The 18,675-nt window shown below is 62.3% G+C and overlaps 1 protein-coding gene across 1 annotated transcript; it reads left to right on the forward strand.

Annotated features, from left to right (window-relative positions):
- The first annotated feature begins 1,922 nt into the window (after positions 1-1,922).
- Positions 1,923-15,091, forward strand: ETV5 (ETS variant transcription factor 5). Its single transcript, XM_082487432.1, has 13 exons — positions 1,923-2,003; positions 2,615-2,758; positions 2,892-2,979; positions 3,149-3,196; positions 3,322-3,372; positions 8,384-8,513; positions 8,673-8,924; positions 10,848-11,107; positions 11,877-11,936; positions 12,418-12,486; positions 12,802-12,971; positions 13,807-13,908; positions 14,069-15,091. The coding sequence occupies exons 2-13, from the start codon at positions 2,714-2,716 to the stop codon at positions 14,288-14,290; spliced, it is 1,497 nt and encodes a 498-aa protein (XP_082343558.1). The 5' UTR covers positions 1,923-2,003; positions 2,615-2,713; the 3' UTR covers positions 14,291-15,091.
- The last annotated feature ends 3,584 nt before the right edge of the window (positions 15,092-18,675 follow it).

Below are 18,675 nucleotides of genomic sequence, written 5' to 3' on the forward strand. Positions count from 1 at the left end.
TTCTCCTCCTTAGTGGGTTCTAAATTTAGCAGGCGCCGATCACCATCCCCCCGCCCAGCACTGTCTCTCCGGGGGCTTCGGCTCTTCCCAGGGCACCCCTGCGGCCTCCCACCCGCTTGTCCCCATCACCTCTCCCTGCGCCGGGTGGCAGCAAGAGGCCCAGGGGTGCTGAGCAGCCCCGGGACGGTGTGAGCCCACGGCCGCCTTGGGTGGCTGGTTGTGCCCAGCTCTGCGATGACCCTGCTCCGTCCCCAGCAGCCCGCCTTGCTCCCCGGCCCGAGTTTTGCCACCCCCCCACCCCCCCATTTGTGTGTCATCTGCTAATTTTACCAGCGGTGATTTAATCATGATGGCAGAGGGGAAGTGAGAGCGCCAGCGCCCGCAGAGCCCCCCGGGAGCGCTCCCCGGGTGGCAAGGACACCCTGTGCCCTCTGAGTGCTTCTCCCAGCCCCCCCCCCCCCTCCAGCACACAGGCACTCGCCAGGTGGTGTATCCTGGCAGCCCCCCGCCCCCCCATTTCACCCAGGACACGATGGGAGAAAAGCTACCTGACATTACCAGTCTCATCCCTGGAGGATGGTGGTGGCCCTGGCAGACTCTGGAAGCTCATCAGCTCCCCTCTCCCCCCCCCAACATCGACAGAGAAATTCTCACCAGCAGCCCAGAGCCCTACTGGGCAGGTCGCCCAGGTCACCTGCAAGCCCACAACCTGAGGCTAAGCATTTCAAACCGGTGAGGACAACCCCGTCCCAACCGGCTTCCTAACCCCTGGGCATCTTCCCAGGGCCTGAGCAGAAGGCTCCTCTCCTTCCCAAGCTGAGAAGAGCAACATTTAACTGAGCGCTCTCCTTTGCCTTTCCCTTCTCCAGCAATAATTTCCTGGTCTCGCTCCGCAACACCCGCGAGGGCCTCCGCACAGTTTGTTTACCCTGTGTAACCTGCTGCGTCCCCTACGAGCGGTGGGTCTCTGTGGTGGGTCTCCCCGCTTTCAGTTACGGATGGGGAAACTGAGGCACTGGGCAGAGCACCGCCGGGGTGGGGGGCCTGGCAGGTCCCCAGCAGTGTGGCTTTATCCTAAGCTCATTCCCGATCCTCTGAGCTATTTGCAGTCCTGCAAGGGCTTGTGATCGTGAACCAGCTCGGGGGGGGACCCGTGGCCAGGGCAGCCCCAAAACCCCTGCACGTGGGAACTATTTCCCCTATGGCCTTCTCCACAGTAGCCCTTCCCCAAGGCAAACCGGCCGTCAGGGTGCCTGCAGGGAACAGGCAGCCAAAGGCAGCGCTCAGGTTTGGGTTAGCCCGGGGCTCGCAGGGCGACCCGTGTGACACCACCCTGCTGGTGCCAAACCACCTCCTGAGAGAGCCGGGGGGACCCCCACGGTCTTTGCAGTGGGGACCCCCATGGCGTGCGAGGCCGGGAGTCCATCCCACCCACAGAGCTTGCCGTGCGGCAGGTTCTTGGGCACGGCATGCAGGGAGCAGGTACCCCTCCCCCCCCGCCCCGATCCCGATCCCGATCCCGATCCCGATCCCGATCCCTCGGGCTGTCCCACTAACTCCCCAAGGCCGCCCGTTAACCCCCTCCCCAACCCCCCTCCTGGAGAGGGCCGCGGCCCCTTTAAATCCTGCGCTGCCCCTGCCCCACCCGCCAGCCTCTTCCCCCTTCTATTTTTTTATGAATGAAAAACGTTCTCGGCGGAGCCATGCAAATCTCGCCGCGCCCATTGGCTGCCGCCGACCCCGCCCACCAAACCGGCCTCAATGGTGCTCGGCGGAGAGGAGGACGGGCGGGCGCGCCGCCGCGCTGCAGCCAATCAGACGGCGCGGGCGGCCGGGCGACGGCTTCCCATTGGGCGGCGCGGAGGGTAAACAAGCGGCGCGGGGCGGGGTCTGGCGGAGGCCGTTGGCTCGGGGGTTGCGGGCCGCTCGGTGGGTGCAGGGCGGCAGCGCGGTGCCCGGTGCGCGGAGCGGCACCTTCCCCGGCTCCCCCCGGCTCCCCTCCGGTAGGCGGCTGAGCCCGCGGCTCCCCGGCTGGGTACGCGGGGGCTTTGGCAGCGGGGCGGCCCGGGGCGGGGGCGGTGTTTATGAATGGCGCGGGCCGCGCGGTGTGAATGGCGAGAGGAGGAGGAGGAGGAGGGGGAGGAGAAGGGGGGGGGGGGGGCAGCGCAGCAACAGCGCGAGCGCGCGCGCGGGGGAGGAGGAGGAGGAGGACGGAGGGGGGGAAGGCGGAGTTTATGAATGGGGCGCGCGGGGCGGCGTGGGAACGGGCCCGGCGGCGGCGCGGCCCTGCAGCGCCGAGCACCGGCAGGGGCGGAGGGAGGCGGGGCCAGGAGGAGGAGGAGGAGGAGGAGGAGGAAGGGGGACGGGGGACACGGGACACGGGACACACACACACGGCCACCCCACCAGCGAGGCGTGCGCGGCGCCGGCCCGACCTGCCGTTCTCCCTCCTCCCGCTCCCACGGCGCGTGATGTCACGGCCGTTTCTATAGAAATTGGGTGACATTACGAGGCAGGGGGGCTGCGACCCGCCGCGGCAGGAGCCAGGGCCTGATCCTGACCCCCCCCCCCCCCCCCCCCCTCCTCCTCCCCTACACCCCCCCCTCCTTTACAGCCGCGCACCTGCCGGAGCCCAGGCGGGGACCACCCCCCCTTTCCCCGGGCCGGTGTCGATGCTGAGCGGGCCGGGGGCACTGCCCGCCTCCCCCGCACCATGGACGGCTTCTACGACCAGCAGGTTCCCTTCATGGGCCCCGGGGTAAGTTTGCCCTGCGCTCCCCTTCCCCTGTCCTCGGGGGTCACCCCCCCCTCGGGGGTCACCCCAGCGCTGGGGACACCCCGTCCTTGGGGGCTGCCACCCTCCAGACCCGCTCTCGTCCCTCTCGTTGCAGAAGTCCTGCGCAGAAGAGGGCCGAGGTCGGCCGGGGTCCGATAGGAAAAGGAAATTTTTGGAGACCGACCTGGCCCACGACTCGGAAGGTAGGCAGGGCTGGCCCGGGGTGGCCGTGCCCTCGCTGCGGCCCCCGCGAGACCCCGCTCTCTCTCTCTCTCTCTCTCCTCGCCTTCGTCGCTTTAGAAATAATCCCACGAATAATGGCAGTTTTATTTATTCTTCTGCGGAGCGCATAAGTCTTTCACTCTCTTCCAGAGCTCTTCCAGGATCTCAGCCAGCTCCAAGAGGCCTGGCTAGCTGAAGGCAAGTCTTCACCTCCGCCTTTTGCTGTGTAAAAATCTCACTGTTGAGAATGTTGTTTTGAGAACCGAAAACGCCATAAAACCGCTTTCTTTATTTTTTTCTTTTTTTTTTTTTTTTTTTTTTAGCTCAGGTCCCCGATGACGAACAATTTGTCCCAGATTTCCAATCTGACAACTGTAAGTGATTGTTCTGGGTTTTGTTCTCCGGGGAGGGGGGGGGTGGGGGGGGGGGGGGGGGGGGAAGCGTTTGGGTGCCTGTGTGGAACCTGGCGCCGGGTTTGGAGCCGCCGCCTTGGGAAAGCGGTTGTTGCCGGGGCTGAAACCGTGAAATCGTGGACTTTGTGGGGGGGAAAGCACGTGTGGTTTGGGTTCATCAGGATGAGACTTGCAATGTCCTGTCTGAACCGGGGGAAAACGAGAGCCAAAGGCGTGGAAATAGCTCGAACTGATCTCTGGGCTCCTCTGAGACTCGCTGCTTGTTCGTAGTAATGTTGATTTGGTTATAAATGCTCCTTTTCCTTTTCAAGTGGATGCGAGAACCCGTGCTGGGCTCCTCGGTTAGCCACAATCTCGGCACTTTCTGGAGCTTTTTTACAGTCCTGGCCCAACGCTGTTGGCAAGAGCGGACCTGAGCGGTGAAACTTGAGCCGCTTTAAGCAGCATTAATCACTGGCAAGCAAGCGTGTTTAAAAGGAGGCCAGTGAAAATGCAGTCCCTCTTGAATTGCATAAGAGCGAGAGTTGGTTCTGAGCCGGGGTTCCTTTGCCGGAACGGGTTAGCGGCGAGGGCAGGGGCTGGGCAATGGCGCGTGGTGGTTGCGCGGCGCTCAGGCGTTGGCCTCTCCTGGCGTTGAAGGCTCGGTTGGAGGGGAGAGGGAGGAGAGGAGGAGGAGGAGGAGGAGGGGGGGGATCGGGATGTTTGGAGTCGTTATCTGGCAAACCGAAGTAGTGACTCGGTGTTGGTGGCTGGGTTTTGCTGCCGAGCCAGGCAGCTAGAGAACTTAAAGGAAATCAAATTTAGCCTGCAGTCGAACAGATTTTTTCATTCCAGCTTTGTCACAGCATGCAGCAAGGGTATCTTCTCCTACAGTAAACGCGTGTTAATTATTGCTCTTTGATTACTTCTGAGTGGGAAGCTTGCCATTAAACTATTCCAGACAGCCCCAGTTTCAGATGCACTTCTTTTTTTTGGGTTGGGTTTTTTTTTTTTTTTTTTTTTTTTTTATCCCCTTGTCTCCCCTGAGATAAAAGGCGAGCCCGGAGTCAGAAACACAACTGGCTGTCGACATCCTAGCGCAGCCCGGCAGCTCTCGCTTGGAGCGGTAGAAACTGCAGCGTGCGTGGGAGGGTGGCTCTTAGAGCTGAAGCCGTTTCCAGTGCCTTTTGGCAGTCTCTCGTTTCCTTGTAACCTGAAGAGCTCGGAGAGAAGGGACAAACTTTTCTGGGCGATGCAGGGAGAGAAAGACACTCTTTTTTTTTTTTTTTTTTTTTTAATTTTTTTTTTTGGTCGAGACTTTTTAACATTCTCCTGACCTGCTCGGCCTCTGCAGACCCGGCGTCAAAACGACTTTGTCACTTGAAAAGAGCTCTCCCTGCGTGACTCCCCGCTGTAACAACCTTCCTTAACTTCCCTGGGGAGAGAAAGCGAAGGTTTCCCCTCGCTGTCATGCAGAGGGCTGTGCCGGCTCGGGGGGGGGCTCACCCCGGGGTGGAGGGGGCAGGGGTTCCGTACCAGCGCTGAAGAGTGTTTAAAGAAGAGAGGGTCTCTCTCTTACAGCTTTCCGGCCCCATCTTCTCATTTCACTCTCGTTTTGAACCGTGTGTGGGGTAGGAAGAAAGAGAGGGATGAATCTGGTGCAGCCTCCCCCACCCCCCCCGGGTTTCGCTCGCGGGGACCTGGTCCTTTCCCAGCCTGGGGGGTCCCGTTGGGGTTCGGTGCCCGTTAGCTCCCGGGAGAAGGAAAATCCTTCTTTAGTCTGTCTGGACGTTTGCGGGCATGCCTTGGACTCGCTTCCCGCAGTTGCGGAGCTCCCTGCCTTTTCTCCGAGGAAGCTGCTGCTCTCTTTTTATTCCCGAGCAAACCTTCTCCCGTTCTGCGGCCTCGGCGTTCCCAGCGGCCCAAGCTTCCCCGCCGCCGCCGGCGAAAAGGGACAAACCGGGCTCATTTCTGACCCCGTTGCCGTGGGGAACGCCGCCACGTGTGCCGGCTCGGAGTCGCTCCGAACTGCGGCATCGTTCTCGCCTTGCTTAAAAAGCCCTCATGGCACAGCAGCTGCCTGCGGCTGGGCTGATGCCCGCTGGCTGCTCCTGATTTTTGTAGCCGAGGTCCCCGGCGGACACGGGCTTAAGAGTTAACACCACGAGAAGCTTTTATCTTTCGCAGGGGTTTTGCTCCCGGGGGGGGGGGGACTTGTGGGTCCCCGCACGGGCGGCACGTGGCTAAAGCCACGGGCAGGGCGCGGAGCGGGGTTTCTTACGCACCGAAATGAGAGCAGGGAGGTTTGTTTCTGAGGAAGGGGTTGTTTAAACAAAGGGAAGCAGGAGCCCGGCTTCTATTTCTGGCTCTTCTCCTGGCGTGACCTTGGGTGCGTCCTGTAGCGCCGGGGGATGGAAGGGCAGGCGGGGAGCTCGGCTCCCAGGTGACGGTGGCTTGAGCGGGTGCCAAGGTCCCCAGCCGGTGGCGGGGCTGGAAATGGTGGTTTGGTCACCTTTCATGTGGCTTGGGCAGCGGGTGCCACCGGCAACGCCAGCCTCCTCCAGCCTCGGCCTCTTAGAGGTCCTGTCGTGCTGGTGGTTGGGAACAACCTGCCCTGTCCCCCACTAAGGGATTCACCGGCGATTCGAAGCCCCAAATGGTTTTGGGGTGTCACCTTTCTCGTTAGGAGACCTCTTGGTTGAAGGTCGATGTTTGGGGCATCTCCGGCTTGGGGGAGGGGGTACCCCTGAGCCCCCCTCCCAGTTGTGCCACCTTGCCGGCCGGGCACAGCAGTGCCACGCGTAGCCGGTCCCCTTGCCCAGGCTCCGCGGGGGGAGGGGGTCCATCCATTCCCAGGGGCTAAAGCCCCCCAGAGAGGGGCTGCCAGCCGCCCACGGGTGCTCTCACCACCCACGGGTGCTCTCGCCGCTCCCATGGCTTGGTCCCGGTGCGGGTGTGCCGAGGCGTATTCTCCGTCTCCGGCTATAGTTAAGCTGCTCCCTCTGCCTATTTTTATAATTTTTTTTAGCTTTTAATTATAGTGCCAAGCGCAGGACCGGAAAGGTTTGGGTGCGTGAGCGCTTCGAACATGCCTTTGCAGCGTTGGGTGCTGGGGCAGAGCATCCCCTTCCCTGGGAACCCTCCTGCAGCCTTCCCCACTCCCTGCCGGGGACCCAAAACCCCCCGAGAGCCCACCGCCAACCTCGGCTCCCACCGCCGGGTGCTCCGGCCTCGCCGCCCCGGCCAGCCATGAGCTTGGCGGCGCTTGCCGAGCAGCGCCGGCCGGCCCCGTGGTGTTTGTGTAAGGAATTCAAACGTTGCACAAAGTCCAGGCTTGGCCAGCTGGTCTCTGTTAGGATCTTAAGGCTCGTTTCCCTTTTCTTGAATGGCAGCACTAAGCTCGGGGGAAATTTTTCTTTTCTTTTTTTTTTTTTTTTTTTTTTTTTTTTTCCCCTCCCCGGCCGCATGAATGGAGCGCTCCGAATTGTTTGTGAATGGAGGGTGGTGCCTGCTCGGAGATTTTTTTTTTATTTATTTTTTTCTTCTTCTTTTTTTTTTTTTTTTTTTTTTTCAATGAATAACCAGACCCCATTGTACGGCTGGCGGAAAAACAACCCGCTCCAACAACACGGAGCCTGTTAGGGAGAAACATGCCCGCGATAGGCAGCTGGAGCCCTTCCAAAGCCCGTTCCTCTTCGCTTTCCCGCGGCTCGCGGGGCGCCCGGGCTTTGCCGCCGCCGCGCCGGCCCCCCGTTAAGGCCAGAAATGCTGAGAGCGGCAAAACCTCGCTGGGAGGATGGGGGGGGGGGGGGAAGGGGGGAGAAAGAGGAGGGGGCTAAATCCGGCTGGGGAGCGGGTGGAAGGCTGTGTTGGCTCAGCGCTGGGCTTCGTGTTTCAAATCCTCCTCGGTGGGGTTTTGCGCCCTTGATACCAGCTGTGCTGGGCCGTTATGGGGAGGGGGTACAAGGGGAGGCGGGGGGGGGGGAAGTCAGCAGCTCTTTAAAGGTTTTGACAAATTAGGGGAGCAGCTAATTACCTGGCAAGCTGTGAACAGTTGTCCTGGAGCTATACGCTCCTCTCCGCTGTAGCTGGGCTGTGTTTAGGCTTTGCGTGAAGCTAATACTCCACTTCCGATTAGTCTTGGCTCTCCTCTGCGGGCTCTGTTTAGGTTGAAGCTCTCCGAGGCGCTTTCCCTTTCCTGGAGCGCCTGCTTTGAGAAATTAATTAGGTTAAGCACACATTACTCCGTTTAAAATTATATACAGCCAGTGGGCTCAGAAAGGGGGGGGGGGGTGGCGGCTGGGAAGGATTTGGGTTGAATGGGACATTTGCCGCTCGGACCGGTACGATTGTAGGACCCTGGGACTGGCTCCCCTCGGAGCTGGGGGGAGGTGGATCCCGTTTAGTTGCTTGCCGACTCTGGCCACCTAATTGGGAGCTGGGTATGCCCCGGCCAGGGCCAGCGGGTCACTGTGTCCTGCTTACAAGCTCTCGGAGCCCTAAGGCTGTTCCTCGCCCCGTGGCTCAGGGAGGCGGCCGCTGCCTGCGGTGCCTGGGCTCGTCTGCCCTCGCCGTGGGGCTTTCGGCACAGTTTGAGCACGTGTCTCGTGCGTGGCTGTTGTCGAGTTGCCGGTTCCCCTCTCGCAACCCTTGCTCTGCCCCCCTCGCCCTGTGCTGTTCCCCTCTGGCATCCCAGTGGGGAACGAGTCCCACTCCATGAGCGATGTCCGGGGTGGGAGGGACTGTCCCAGCCCTGGCAGCTCTGCCCTCCCTTGCAGAAGTCACCTCTGCCACCCCATCTCTGTCCGTCGCCACGTCAGGGTCCGCCGGGGCATCGTCCTGCTGTGGTTTGGTTGCCTGATGCTCCTGGAGGGGGGTATTTTGGGACCTGGTTCCCAAGCAAAGAGCACCCAAGGGGACGTTCCCAGGGGTGATGTCCCCCATCGCTTCCTCCCGCGCGGGTGAGCCTGTATCCTCCCCTGTCTCGTTGCAGTGGTCCTGCACGCCCCACCTCCGGCAAAGATCAAGCGGGAGCTGCACAGCCCTTCCTCGGAGCTGTCGTCCTGCAGCCACGAGCAGGCTCTCTGCGCCGGCTATGGGGACAAGTGCCTCTACAACTGCTGGTAGGTAGCGGGAGGGCGGATGCTGCCCAACAGACCCCTGGCTCCGGTCGTGGCACGGGAACACGGGTCGTGGCACGGGGACTCATCTCGCTTTGTCAGCCTCCGCTGCGCGGCGGCGTCTTCGTTAGCATCGCAGTCAGCCCCCTCTCCTCTCCGCAGTGCCTACGACAGGAAGCCCCCCGCCGGGTTCAAGCCATTAACGCCGCCTGCCACGCCGGTGTCCCCTGCGCACCAGGGATCGGCCCTGCCGCCGCCGGCCCCGGCCGTGCAGGCAGCTGCCCATGGGGCGGCCCCGGCCCCGCACCCGCTGCAGGAGCAGAGGCAGCAGACCTTCGCCGTGCCGCGGCCGCCTCACCCGCCCATGCACATGCCAAAGATGATGTCCGAAAACCAATACCCCGCAGAGCACAGGTAAGGCTTCCCCCTGGCCCAAGCGAGCGCCGGCGTCTCCCGGGGCTTTACGGGGACTTTGGCCCTCGTGGGACGGATGGGCGGCTTCAAAGTGTGGGAATGGGAAGGGGGATGCCTGTCCCCTTGCTGCCGTTGCTGACCATGGGCCAGACGTTGCTGCCTGGGAGCCAGTGGGGCAGAACTTGGGACCTGGTTCCCAAGCAAAGAGCACCCAAAGGGATGTTCCCAGGGGTGACGTCCTCCATCACCTCCTCCCGCGCGGGTGAGCCTGTATCCTCCCCTGTGTCTTTGCAGTGGTCCTGCACGCCCCACCTCCGGCAAAGATCAAGCTGGGGTTTTGTGGCTCTTTCTCCCCACCGAGCAGCTCCCTGCGAAATGGGGACCTGCTCCTTCCAGCCCCCGGGATGCCGGGCAGTCCCTTTGCCTCCCCCTCGGGGGAAGGGGAGGGCGGCAGAGGCTGCCGGCTGCATCCGTCCCTGCGGCGGCGGGAGATGGTGCTGAGTCAGGGCTCTTGCTTTCTGCTCTCTGCCATGCGAGCTGAGCCCTGCCGGGCTGGGGAGCTGTGGGCATCCCCGTCCTGCCCCCGAGCACCCCCAGCCTGAGCGTGGGTCCTTAGCTCCCCCGTGCATCGCGCAGCATCCCTGTGATTCTGGGGCTGTGGTGGGGAGAGACCCTGCTCCCCGCATCCTCTGCGAGCTGTGGCTTTGTCCCCCATCACCCCCACGTCCCTGGCGGCTTTGCTGGTCCCTCGCCCTGGGTTTGCTCGCGCTATCTGTAGGTGGCATGGGGCAGGTCACAGTCGACTCTGGCTTTGCTCGTGGCCTCCTGGATGCCCTTTGCTGCGGTGATGGCTGCCGTGTCACTGGCGGTAGGGTGTCCCCTATGGGCACGGGGCTGGATGAGGCAGCCCGGCAAAAGCCATGCGGTGGGACCATGGAAAACCCTGGGACGTGCCCGCAGCGGGCGAGCATCCCTCCCTGGCAAAGCGGGGCTTGGCTCCGGGCGACCTTTGAGCTATGCGGGGGGGGGGTGGGTTGGGGGGGGGGGGAGGCTGGCCACGACCCCTCGGGAAGTGCCGTGCCAGCGCAGAGCTTGGGTTTCACTCAGGAAGGGCAGAGGGACACGGCTCGGAAATGGAGTAATCCCAGCCCGGCAGCTGGGAGGGCTCCGGTTACCAAGCCAAATGGCGCACGGCCGGCCGAGAGGAGCCGGGAGCTGAGATCACCTTTCAAGGTGCCGGAGGGTGAGGGGATGCGGCAGCACCCCCTCGCGATGGTCCCCGATCCGCCACAGCCAGGACAGACTCCGCTGGGGCTTGAGCCGGTGGTGGCGGCACCCCGGAGCCGAAAATAGTGCTCCCTGCCACCGAGTTCAAGGTTTAATCCCAGCGGCGCAGGCGGATTAGCGGCCAGCTGGGGCTGCGGAGTGGATTTGGCTTTGTGTAAGCACCGGCCCGGGTGTAGCATCCCCGGGGCCTCATGGCTCTGCCCCCCACCCTGGGGGGGAAATTTGTACCACTTGACAGAGAATTTGCTGTTACGGGGTGGGTTTGGTTTTGTGTTTGTTTTTTTTTTTCCCCCCCTCTTACCCCAACATCCCCTCTGCCGTCACGCTGCGGCGCTTGGCACTGACGGCCCACGCGCTGTCCTGCTCCCCGCCGGGGTGTCCCCAGCGTTTGGACGGGGCTCGCCAGCAGCCCTCTGGGTTGCCCATGTGGTGGCCGTGCTCCTGAGGACCGGTCGTGGCCTGCTGCGGGTGGGACGCAAGGCCACCCGCACCCCCCTGGGCTGAGGGCACCGAGCTGGCACGCGGTCCTGGTCTGGGGTGGAAGCCGGCGGTGTGCCGGTGGGGCTGAACCCCCTACACCCCTCCGTAACGCCGCATCCCTCTCTTTTCCCCCCCATCGCCCCCCCCCCCCCCCAGGTTTCAGAGGCAGCTGTCTGAGCCCTGCCACCCCTTCCCGCCGCAGCCCGCGGTCCCGGGGGACAGCCGCCCCGTCTACCACCGGCAGCTTTCGGAGCCCCTCGGCCCCGCCACCCCCCGCCCCCCTCAGGGATTCAAGCAGGAGTACCATGACCCGCTCTACGAGCACGGTGGCCCCAGCCTGCCCGGCCCCCCCGGCCACGGCTTCCAGCCCCCCATGGGCATCAAGCAGGAGCCCCGGGACTACTGCATCGACTCAGGTGGGCGCTCGTGGTGCTCGGGGCGGTGTGGGTTACACAGGGGGCAGCACGGCGGGCGCAGGGTTGAGCCTCGGCCAGCGGGTGCTATGTCACCCCCCCGGGGCTCCCACGGTGCCGGGATGCTGCTTCACCTGGTAGATGGTCTCTTTTCTTTCTCCCCCCACCCCCACCCCCCTTTCATTTCCAAAGCTGGGGGGGGGGGGGGGGATGGAGGAGGCATTCACCAGATGCCGCGCGGTGTGGTCTGTGCCATAGCCATGGGCTGGGGTGCCCTGTGGCACCCGGTGGGTGTGTGTGTGTCCCCCCCCCCCCCCCCCAACCCCTGCCCCAAGCCCTGGCCTGGAGCCAGCTCTGATTTCTGGCTGCTGGACCCCACCAGCATCACGGAAAAAATCCTCTAATCGCCTTAGGACCTAAAAATACCCCGACCTCGGGATGGAGGGTGGCACGGCCGAGCAGATGGCAGGGGAGGTGCGGTGATGCCTCCCTTCCCGCCGGGCCCGAATAACATGCTGAAAACCCAAGCTGACTTAAACCTTGCTCCCAGCGCTCATGTAGTGTGTGTCCCCCCCCCTCCTCATAAATCATACTGGTTTTCCCCCAAAATGGCAGGGGGGAGGCGGTGGGTGGGCGCAGTGACCCGGGGTGTGCTGGGGGTGCAGGTGCCCAGGCTTGGGCACGCTTGGGGGTGGGTGGGGAAGATGCCGCTAAGCCATCGGTGGCATCCGCGGGATGTACATCCTTAACACCGCCTTCCTCTCCCTCGCAGAAGTGCCTAACTGCCAGTCCTCGTACCTGCGGGGGGGCGTCTTCCCCAGCAGCCATGACGGTGGGTGCGCCCTCGGCCCTCTCCCACTCACCGGCATCCCCGGCGGGTCCCATCCCATCCCTCCCTTGGGGCGGGCAGACCCCCCCCTCAAGGCTGGCGGAGCTGCCAGGCACCCCAAAAAACACCCGTGAGAGCACCGTGGCGCCCGGGAGAGCCTGCATGCGAGCAGCACCGGCACTGCTGCTAAAAATAGGGCCGGTGCCACGTAGCCGCCGGCCCCTGCGAGCGTGCCGCGAGGGCACGGTGGCACAGTGTAATCCGGGCTAACGTGCCCGATATAGCCGCTAAGAGGGTTTTGGTTCTCCCAGCTCCCCGGGGCGAGGGGGGCGACAGAGCTGCGTGGCGCTTAGCCGCTGTGGTGCCGCCAAAATAACTGGGGATGGGGTCTTGGTGCTGGAACGGGCCAAACTTGGGGGGTTTTCGGGTCCGGCTGGGGTGGTGGAGGTGCCCTGTGCTGACGGAGCATCTTTTTTCCCCGTAGGATTTTCATATGAAAAGGACACACGATTGTATTTTGATGACACGTGCGTGGTACCAGAGAGGCTGGAGGGTAAGAATCCGGCCCCAGAGGAGGGCTGGGGGGGTGACTGGGGCTCGTGGAGGGAGACTCGGGGCCGGGCTACACAGCAGCCAGCTTTTAAGGCCAAGCTGTGCTTGGCCGAGCTGCCGAGCATCGTCCCCTGCGGCTGCTCGGCATCGCTGCCATGCCTCGTCCCCGTCCCTGCCACCCACCCCATGCCTCGCCTGCCTGTGCGGGGCAAGGGGGGGAGCCCAGTATCCCTGTTCGTGTCCCCTGCAGGGGGGGCAGAGCCCGGGAGAGGGGCAGAGCCGGGGTGTTTAAGCCGCCGTGTCTCGGTGCGGGCAGGTAAAGTGAAGCAGGAGCCCACCCTGTACCGCGAGGGCCCTCCCTACCAGCGGCGCGGGTCCCTGCAGCTCTGGCAGTTCCTGGTCACCCTCCTGGACGACCCCGCCAACGCACACTTCATCGCCTGGACCGGCCGGGGCATGGAGTTCAAGCTGATCGAGCCAGAGGAGGTACGGGAGAGGGGTTGTCCCACCCCAGCGCCCAACGTGCCGGAGCCGGGGGCTGCAGCCCCGGGGATGCGCGGGGCGGGGGTGGCCGGATCCTTCCCATGCGGCGCAGTGCTTCATGTTTGGAGCGAGACACGTGTCTTTACTCCCCGGGCAGCTTTTGAGGGTGTGATGGGGGGAGGGAAAAGCCATCCTCCCGTCTGCGCTCAGCAGCCGTAGAAATTTGCCTCTAATCTCCTCCGCACGGCGGGCGCTTTGCTCCCAGAGCCACCGGCCATCACCAGCCGCGGTGGCGTTGCCGCTGTGCCGCACCTTGGGTGCCTGGCGGAGACCTGCTGCTCGGCCGCGGCTCCGTCCCTCCCAAACCGCTCCGATCCTTTGCCGCCGGTCTCCGGCGGCGGCGCGGTGCCATGCCGGAGCCGTGTGGCTCTGCAGGAGGGTGACACAGAGGAAGAAGCTGTTTGGGGAGTAATTGAAAGCAGCTGTAGCGCCGAGCTGCGCATTGTGGGTAATTACCCATAATATCTCTTAGGCCGTGCATGGAAATTGTGGTTTTTTGAAGCGGCTTTTTTGGCAGGCTCCCCTAATCAAATGTCTTTTGAATTCGGCCCCCGGTTTGGCGGTGGTGGCGGCGTTGTGGCAGCTGGCGCTCGGAGCCGGAGCATTTATCGCAGCAGGCGGCGAATCGCTCCGGGACCGCGGTGACGCTTTCACCCCTGGCTGCTCCAACCCCCAGAACCGAACCCCGACCCTAACCTTTGGGTTGCCATTTCCTTCGAGGATCCGGCTCGCGGCCCCGGCTGGAGCCTTCACGGCTGCCGCCTCTCTTTCCCCGCAGGTGGCGCGGCGCTGGGGCATCCAGAAGAACCGGCCGGCCATGAACTATGACAAGCTCAGCCGCTCCCTGCGCTACTACTACGAGAAGGGCATCATGCAGAAGGCGAGTGAGCCGCTGTCACGGGGGGAAGGGGGGATGTGGCTGTCCCACGGCATCACCCCACCATCCCGGGGCACGGCGCAGGACCGGTCGCACCGGGTGTGTTACTCCCCAGCGGGGGAAAGTGCAGGGCACCTCTCATCCCTCCTCCTCTTCCTCGCAGGTGGCCGGCGAGCGGTACGTCTATAAGTTCGTCTGTGACCCCGACGCCCTCTTTTCCATGGCTTACCCCGACAACCAGCGTCCATTCCTGAAGACGGAGCCCGACTGCCCGGTGGCCGAGGAGGAGACGGTGCCGCTGACGCACTTCGAGGACAGCCCGGCGTACCTCCTGGAGATGGATCCCTGCGGCAGCCTTCCCTACGCGGAGGGCTTCGCCTACTGACTCGGCCGGCCGCCAGAGCCACGAGCGCTAGCGCATCCGCTTTGGGCAAACACGGTTTTGTAAAGAATACTTTTTTTTTTTTTTTTTGCTGTTCTTAAGGAGGAAAAAAAAAAAAAAAATCAAAAACAACAAAATGACAACAAACCGCACGCGGGCACACACATACACACACAAATTGGAGGAATCTAAAATGCCTGGTGTGTGGCACTGCCCAATTCTGTCCAAGGGCTAGTGCATGGACTGCCCGTGGCTGCCCCCTCCCGCCAAGCATCGGCGACATGGGGTTTTGTTTTGGTTTGGTTTTTTTGGGGGGCGACGGGAGCTAAAGCCGCAGTCTCTGACCCAGGCCCCCACCCCCACCCCCCCCTTTCCTCGCCAGCATGGCGGGGGCCGACGAGCTCCAGCAGCGCCCCGGGACTGGGCTGAGCCCGCGTGGCCGCCTGGCCAAATTGTCACGACAATCTGCTTTGCATCGAGCGCGATCCGCGTAGCTGCCTTGTGTGGTGGAAAGGGCTTTGATTTGCACAGAGGAGGGATGCAGGGGGGGGGGGCTGCCCCCGGGGCCAGCACCCCGGGGGCTGATGGGCGCAGCATCCTACCCCCCAACCCCGAGGAGCCTTCTGCCTTCTTCCCGAACCGCCCCCCCTTTTCCTTGTGATATAACCTGATATAACAGTTTCCCAGCCCCCACCCCGGCTCCTCTCCGTGCCCCTCGCGCTCCTCCTCCCCAGCTCCGGCTGCGTGCCGTGGGGTTGCGTTTCAGGGGAGGAGACCCTGACACTTATATCTTTTTTTTTTTTTTTTTTTTTTTGATGTTTTAGGAGAGAAAAAAAAAAAAAAAGGTTTCTAAACTGATTTTTGTAGATTTTTTGTATTTTAAGGCAGAGCTATTTTTTCCCAGCCTGGCTGCTGTTCCCGCAGCCCCCGGGGATGCTTTTCTCCGGGGCACGTTTGCGGCGGGGGAGCCCTCGGCTGCCCCCAGGGCTCACCGGGGACAGCTGCTGAAGTATCTGGTCCACTCCATTTCACCGCTCGAGTTCTCTTTTCCCCGGGGAGCCGGGGCTGAACCCCAGTGCCGGCTCAGCTGCGCTCCCCCCATCCCATCCCCTGCTCGGCACGGCCTCGGAGCTGGGCTGTAAGGCCGGGGTGGGCAGGGATGCCAGGGTCCCCCACCCCCCTTCCCTCCAGCTTCCCCCCCCCTCCCCACTGCACCTCCTAACACTCCTCCACCACTCATATATCCATACCTGCCTCCTCCTCCCCCCCCCCCCAACCGGCTACATGTTTTTGTTGTAAATGCTGTATAGGAAAATTTTTCTCTTCTTTAGTTAGCTTTGGTTGAATTTTTTTTGATTGTTTGTTTGGTTTTGGTTTTTTTTTTTTCGACTGATTCATTCTATTTTTGGAGAAGTATGAAGATTAACTCTGGGTAGAGCCGGTGGCTCGCCCCATGGTGGCTTCTTCCCCAGGGGGAGCCACTGGTTGCAGGGACCCCACTGTGGGGCCAGGGTTTGAACCCTGTGGTTTTAACTGGTGTGGCAGTGCTTAAGGGGTTAATCTGAGGACTGATTTGAAATAACCTTTACTCGAGCAGGGCTGTGTATCTCCTGCAAAGCTGCATTACATTCTGTACTGTGTACAATAAAGGATCTTGCTTTCTGTTCCTCCCTGGCTGCCTGGGCCCCTTCTTTCCCTGCGGTGCTGCCCCGGGCTGGGATGGGGATGGGGATGGTGGGGGCAGAAATGGTCCAGGGTAGGGCTTGGGACTGGTGGGAGCCATGTATCCTTCATCAGAGCTTCAGCAGGTGGGGGCTGCCCCCCCTCCCTCTCCCCCCCCCCCCCTTGCCCCAGCCCTGGGGCTGTCGCTCCCAGGTCTGGGTGCTGCCGTGGCTTTCCCAAAACCATGTCCAGCGAGAGGATGCGCTTGAAACCAGGGCGGCTTCTCCCCAGGGAGCTGCGCTTTAATATTGCCTCTTCCCAAGGGTTTCTCGGCTAGTGGGTCCAGCTGCCTCTGTCCCCTTCCCCCTCCCCTGGAAGCCTCAAGCCCCCTGCCATCAAGCCGGGTTAAAGCCGGTGAGGACTAAAGCTGGAAAGCCCCTCTGGGAGCTCCTGGCAACAGTTCCCCCCCTCCGCTTCCCAGCCCCATTTCTAGGCTGGGCAAAACCCCCACGGAGCAACGGGGGCTGCAAAAGGCTGCAGGAGGTGGGTGGAGGGCAAGGGCGGCTCCAGGAGGACTTGACCCTGGTGGAGGGTCTGTGTTTCTGCTGACGGGCCGGAGAAATGCTCAAACGCCGGAGAATGTTGGCCTCTACTTCAGCTGGTCAACGCAGGCTGAGAGCTGGGGTGGCCACCGGCTGCCAGCCCCATCGCAGGGCAGGGCGGTGGGGTGGCGCTGCTGGAGGCACCGCCGGCTCTTCTCTCGCAGGTTGTTTTCACAGCCCAGCCCAACTCCATCCCTAGATGCGGCAGCGGAGAGATGGAAGGTCCTTACATGCCGTGATGCTCTTTATACACCGCACCTCACCTCAATCCATTCCTGGCCGCCAGCCACGTTGCTAAGAGGTCCTTGAGCTGCTCTTCTTTCAGCGTGCCCGAGGTATTAGGCTGAGTGGAGAAGGGCGGCTGTCTCCTAGCCCGGGCATGGCAAAGCAGTGTCCCAAATACCTAGCGAAACCAATCTACCCCGGCGTGAAGCCTTCCAGGAGTTAAATCAGCTGCTCAGCCCCTGATGGCATCTCCTCCAGCTCCCAAGGGAGCTCCGTGGCACCAAGCCTTGGTGTTTTTGGCAAGTGAGCCTCTAACTGGTGCTCTACCTGATTCTCCTGCGTGGGCAAACCTGCAGGGAGATGTTCAGGTGGGAAGGAGGCGCAGGGACTTTGCACCCACATGGGGCTCTCGGTACGGTGAATTCTGCCCCCAAAACCTGGGCACACACCCGTAGCTTGTGCCGGCCTCCCGACCCCATCCCATTTTTATTTTCTGCAAAGCTTTGTCATCTGCCGAAAGACCGCAAAAATCAAGTTGAATGAGAGGGGATGCGAAAAACGTTGTTGGCGATCGGAGCTCCAGGTGACAGTGCCCAGTAATCCCTCCCTCAATGGGGACGGCAGCAGGTTGAGTCCTGGTGCTCAGGACAGAGCAAGGGGAAAATGAGGCCACCGGCAGCGCTGCCGGCAGGCAGATGGCCCGGCACGGCGGGACCTCAACCCGGTGGCGCCGGGAACATGTAGGACAAAAGGGTTCAGACCCCCAGAGGGTTTGATATCACACTGGCTTTTAAGTACTCAGGGCATCAAGAATTTCTTCTGGTACTTCTCTGGAGCATGTCCAGAGAAGGGCAACGGAGCTGGTGAGGGATCTGGAGCACATGTCTGATGAGGAGCGGCTGAGGGACCTGGGGGTGTTCAGCCCGGAGAAAAGGAGGCTGAGGGGAGACCTTCTCACTCTCTACAACCACCTGAAAGGAGGGGGTAGCGAGTGGGGGTCATTCTCTTCTCCCAGGGAACAGGCGATAGGGCAAGAAGAAACGGCCTCAAGTTGCACCAGGGGAGGTTTAGGGTGGATATTAGGAAAAAAATCTGTTCACTGAAAGGGTTCTCAAGCACTGGAACAGGCTGTCCAGGGGAGCGGTGGAGTCACCATCCCTGGAGGCATTTAACAGACGGGCAGACGTGGTGCTGAGGGACATGGGTTAGTGGTGGTTTGGGCAGTGTTAGGTGGGTGGTTGGTCTTGATGATCTTAAAGGTCCTTTCCAACCGCCACGATTCTGTGATTCTAATTTGCTCCTCGGTTGATCCTGCAGCACATCTCGCCTCCCTCTGCTGCACACAAGAGGCTTTTGCTCCGTGCAGAGGGGATGGAGCTGCCTTGGGTGCGTGTCCCACTTATCCCTTCCCGAGGGTGAGGGACAAGCCACAGCTGCCCAACATCCGCCCTGCAGCTCCCGGGGAAGGGGACAAGCGTTCCCAGGCAGCCTAGAGCCTGGGCTAGCATTTGCCAGGATAGGGGAGATGGAGGGGAAGCAGGTGGAAAAGCATCCCTGCTCCCTGCACACCTCCTGCCCAATCAACCGCCTCTCCAGGGCATGGGCTGAGCCCTCCTCGGCCACGCTCCGGCGTGCAGTGGGATGGGGAGCCAGGCCAGGGAGCACCGCTGCGGCCACCACCACTTCCCTCCGGGATCAGGAATGGCCAGGCTCACCACCGCTCCATCCCCAGGACCAGCCGCCTCGGTCCTCTCCTTGCACACCTCCTGCCTTCCTCTCGCTCCCCACCGGCTGCTGGGGAGGACCAGGAGGACCCTGGTGCTGGTGTTGGCTTCTCCAACCCTCTGCATCATAGCTTCCACCTCCCATTCAGGTTGTGGGGTAACAAGCCCAGCGGTC

The sequence above is a fragment of the Vanellus vanellus genome (genome assembly GCF_965231255.1).
Source record: "Vanellus vanellus genome assembly, chromosome: 8".
NCBI classification, from domain to species: domain Eukaryota; kingdom Metazoa; phylum Chordata; class Aves; order Charadriiformes; family Charadriidae; genus Vanellus; species Vanellus vanellus.

Bases quoted from the DNA above. Each gene is read 5' to 3' on its own strand.
- ETV5 (XM_082487432.1), top strand. From the start codon at position 2,714: ATGGACGGCTTCTACGACCAGCAGGTTCCCTTCATGGGCCCCGGG. The intron at 11,108-11,876 runs GTGGGCGCTCGT...TCTCCCTCGCAG, and splicing joins GGACTACTGCATCGACTCAG to AAGTGCCTAACTGCCAGTCC. The intron at 13,909-14,068 runs GCGAGTGAGCCG...TCTTCCTCGCAG, and splicing joins AGAAGGGCATCATGCAGAAG to GTGGCCGGCGAGCGGTACGT.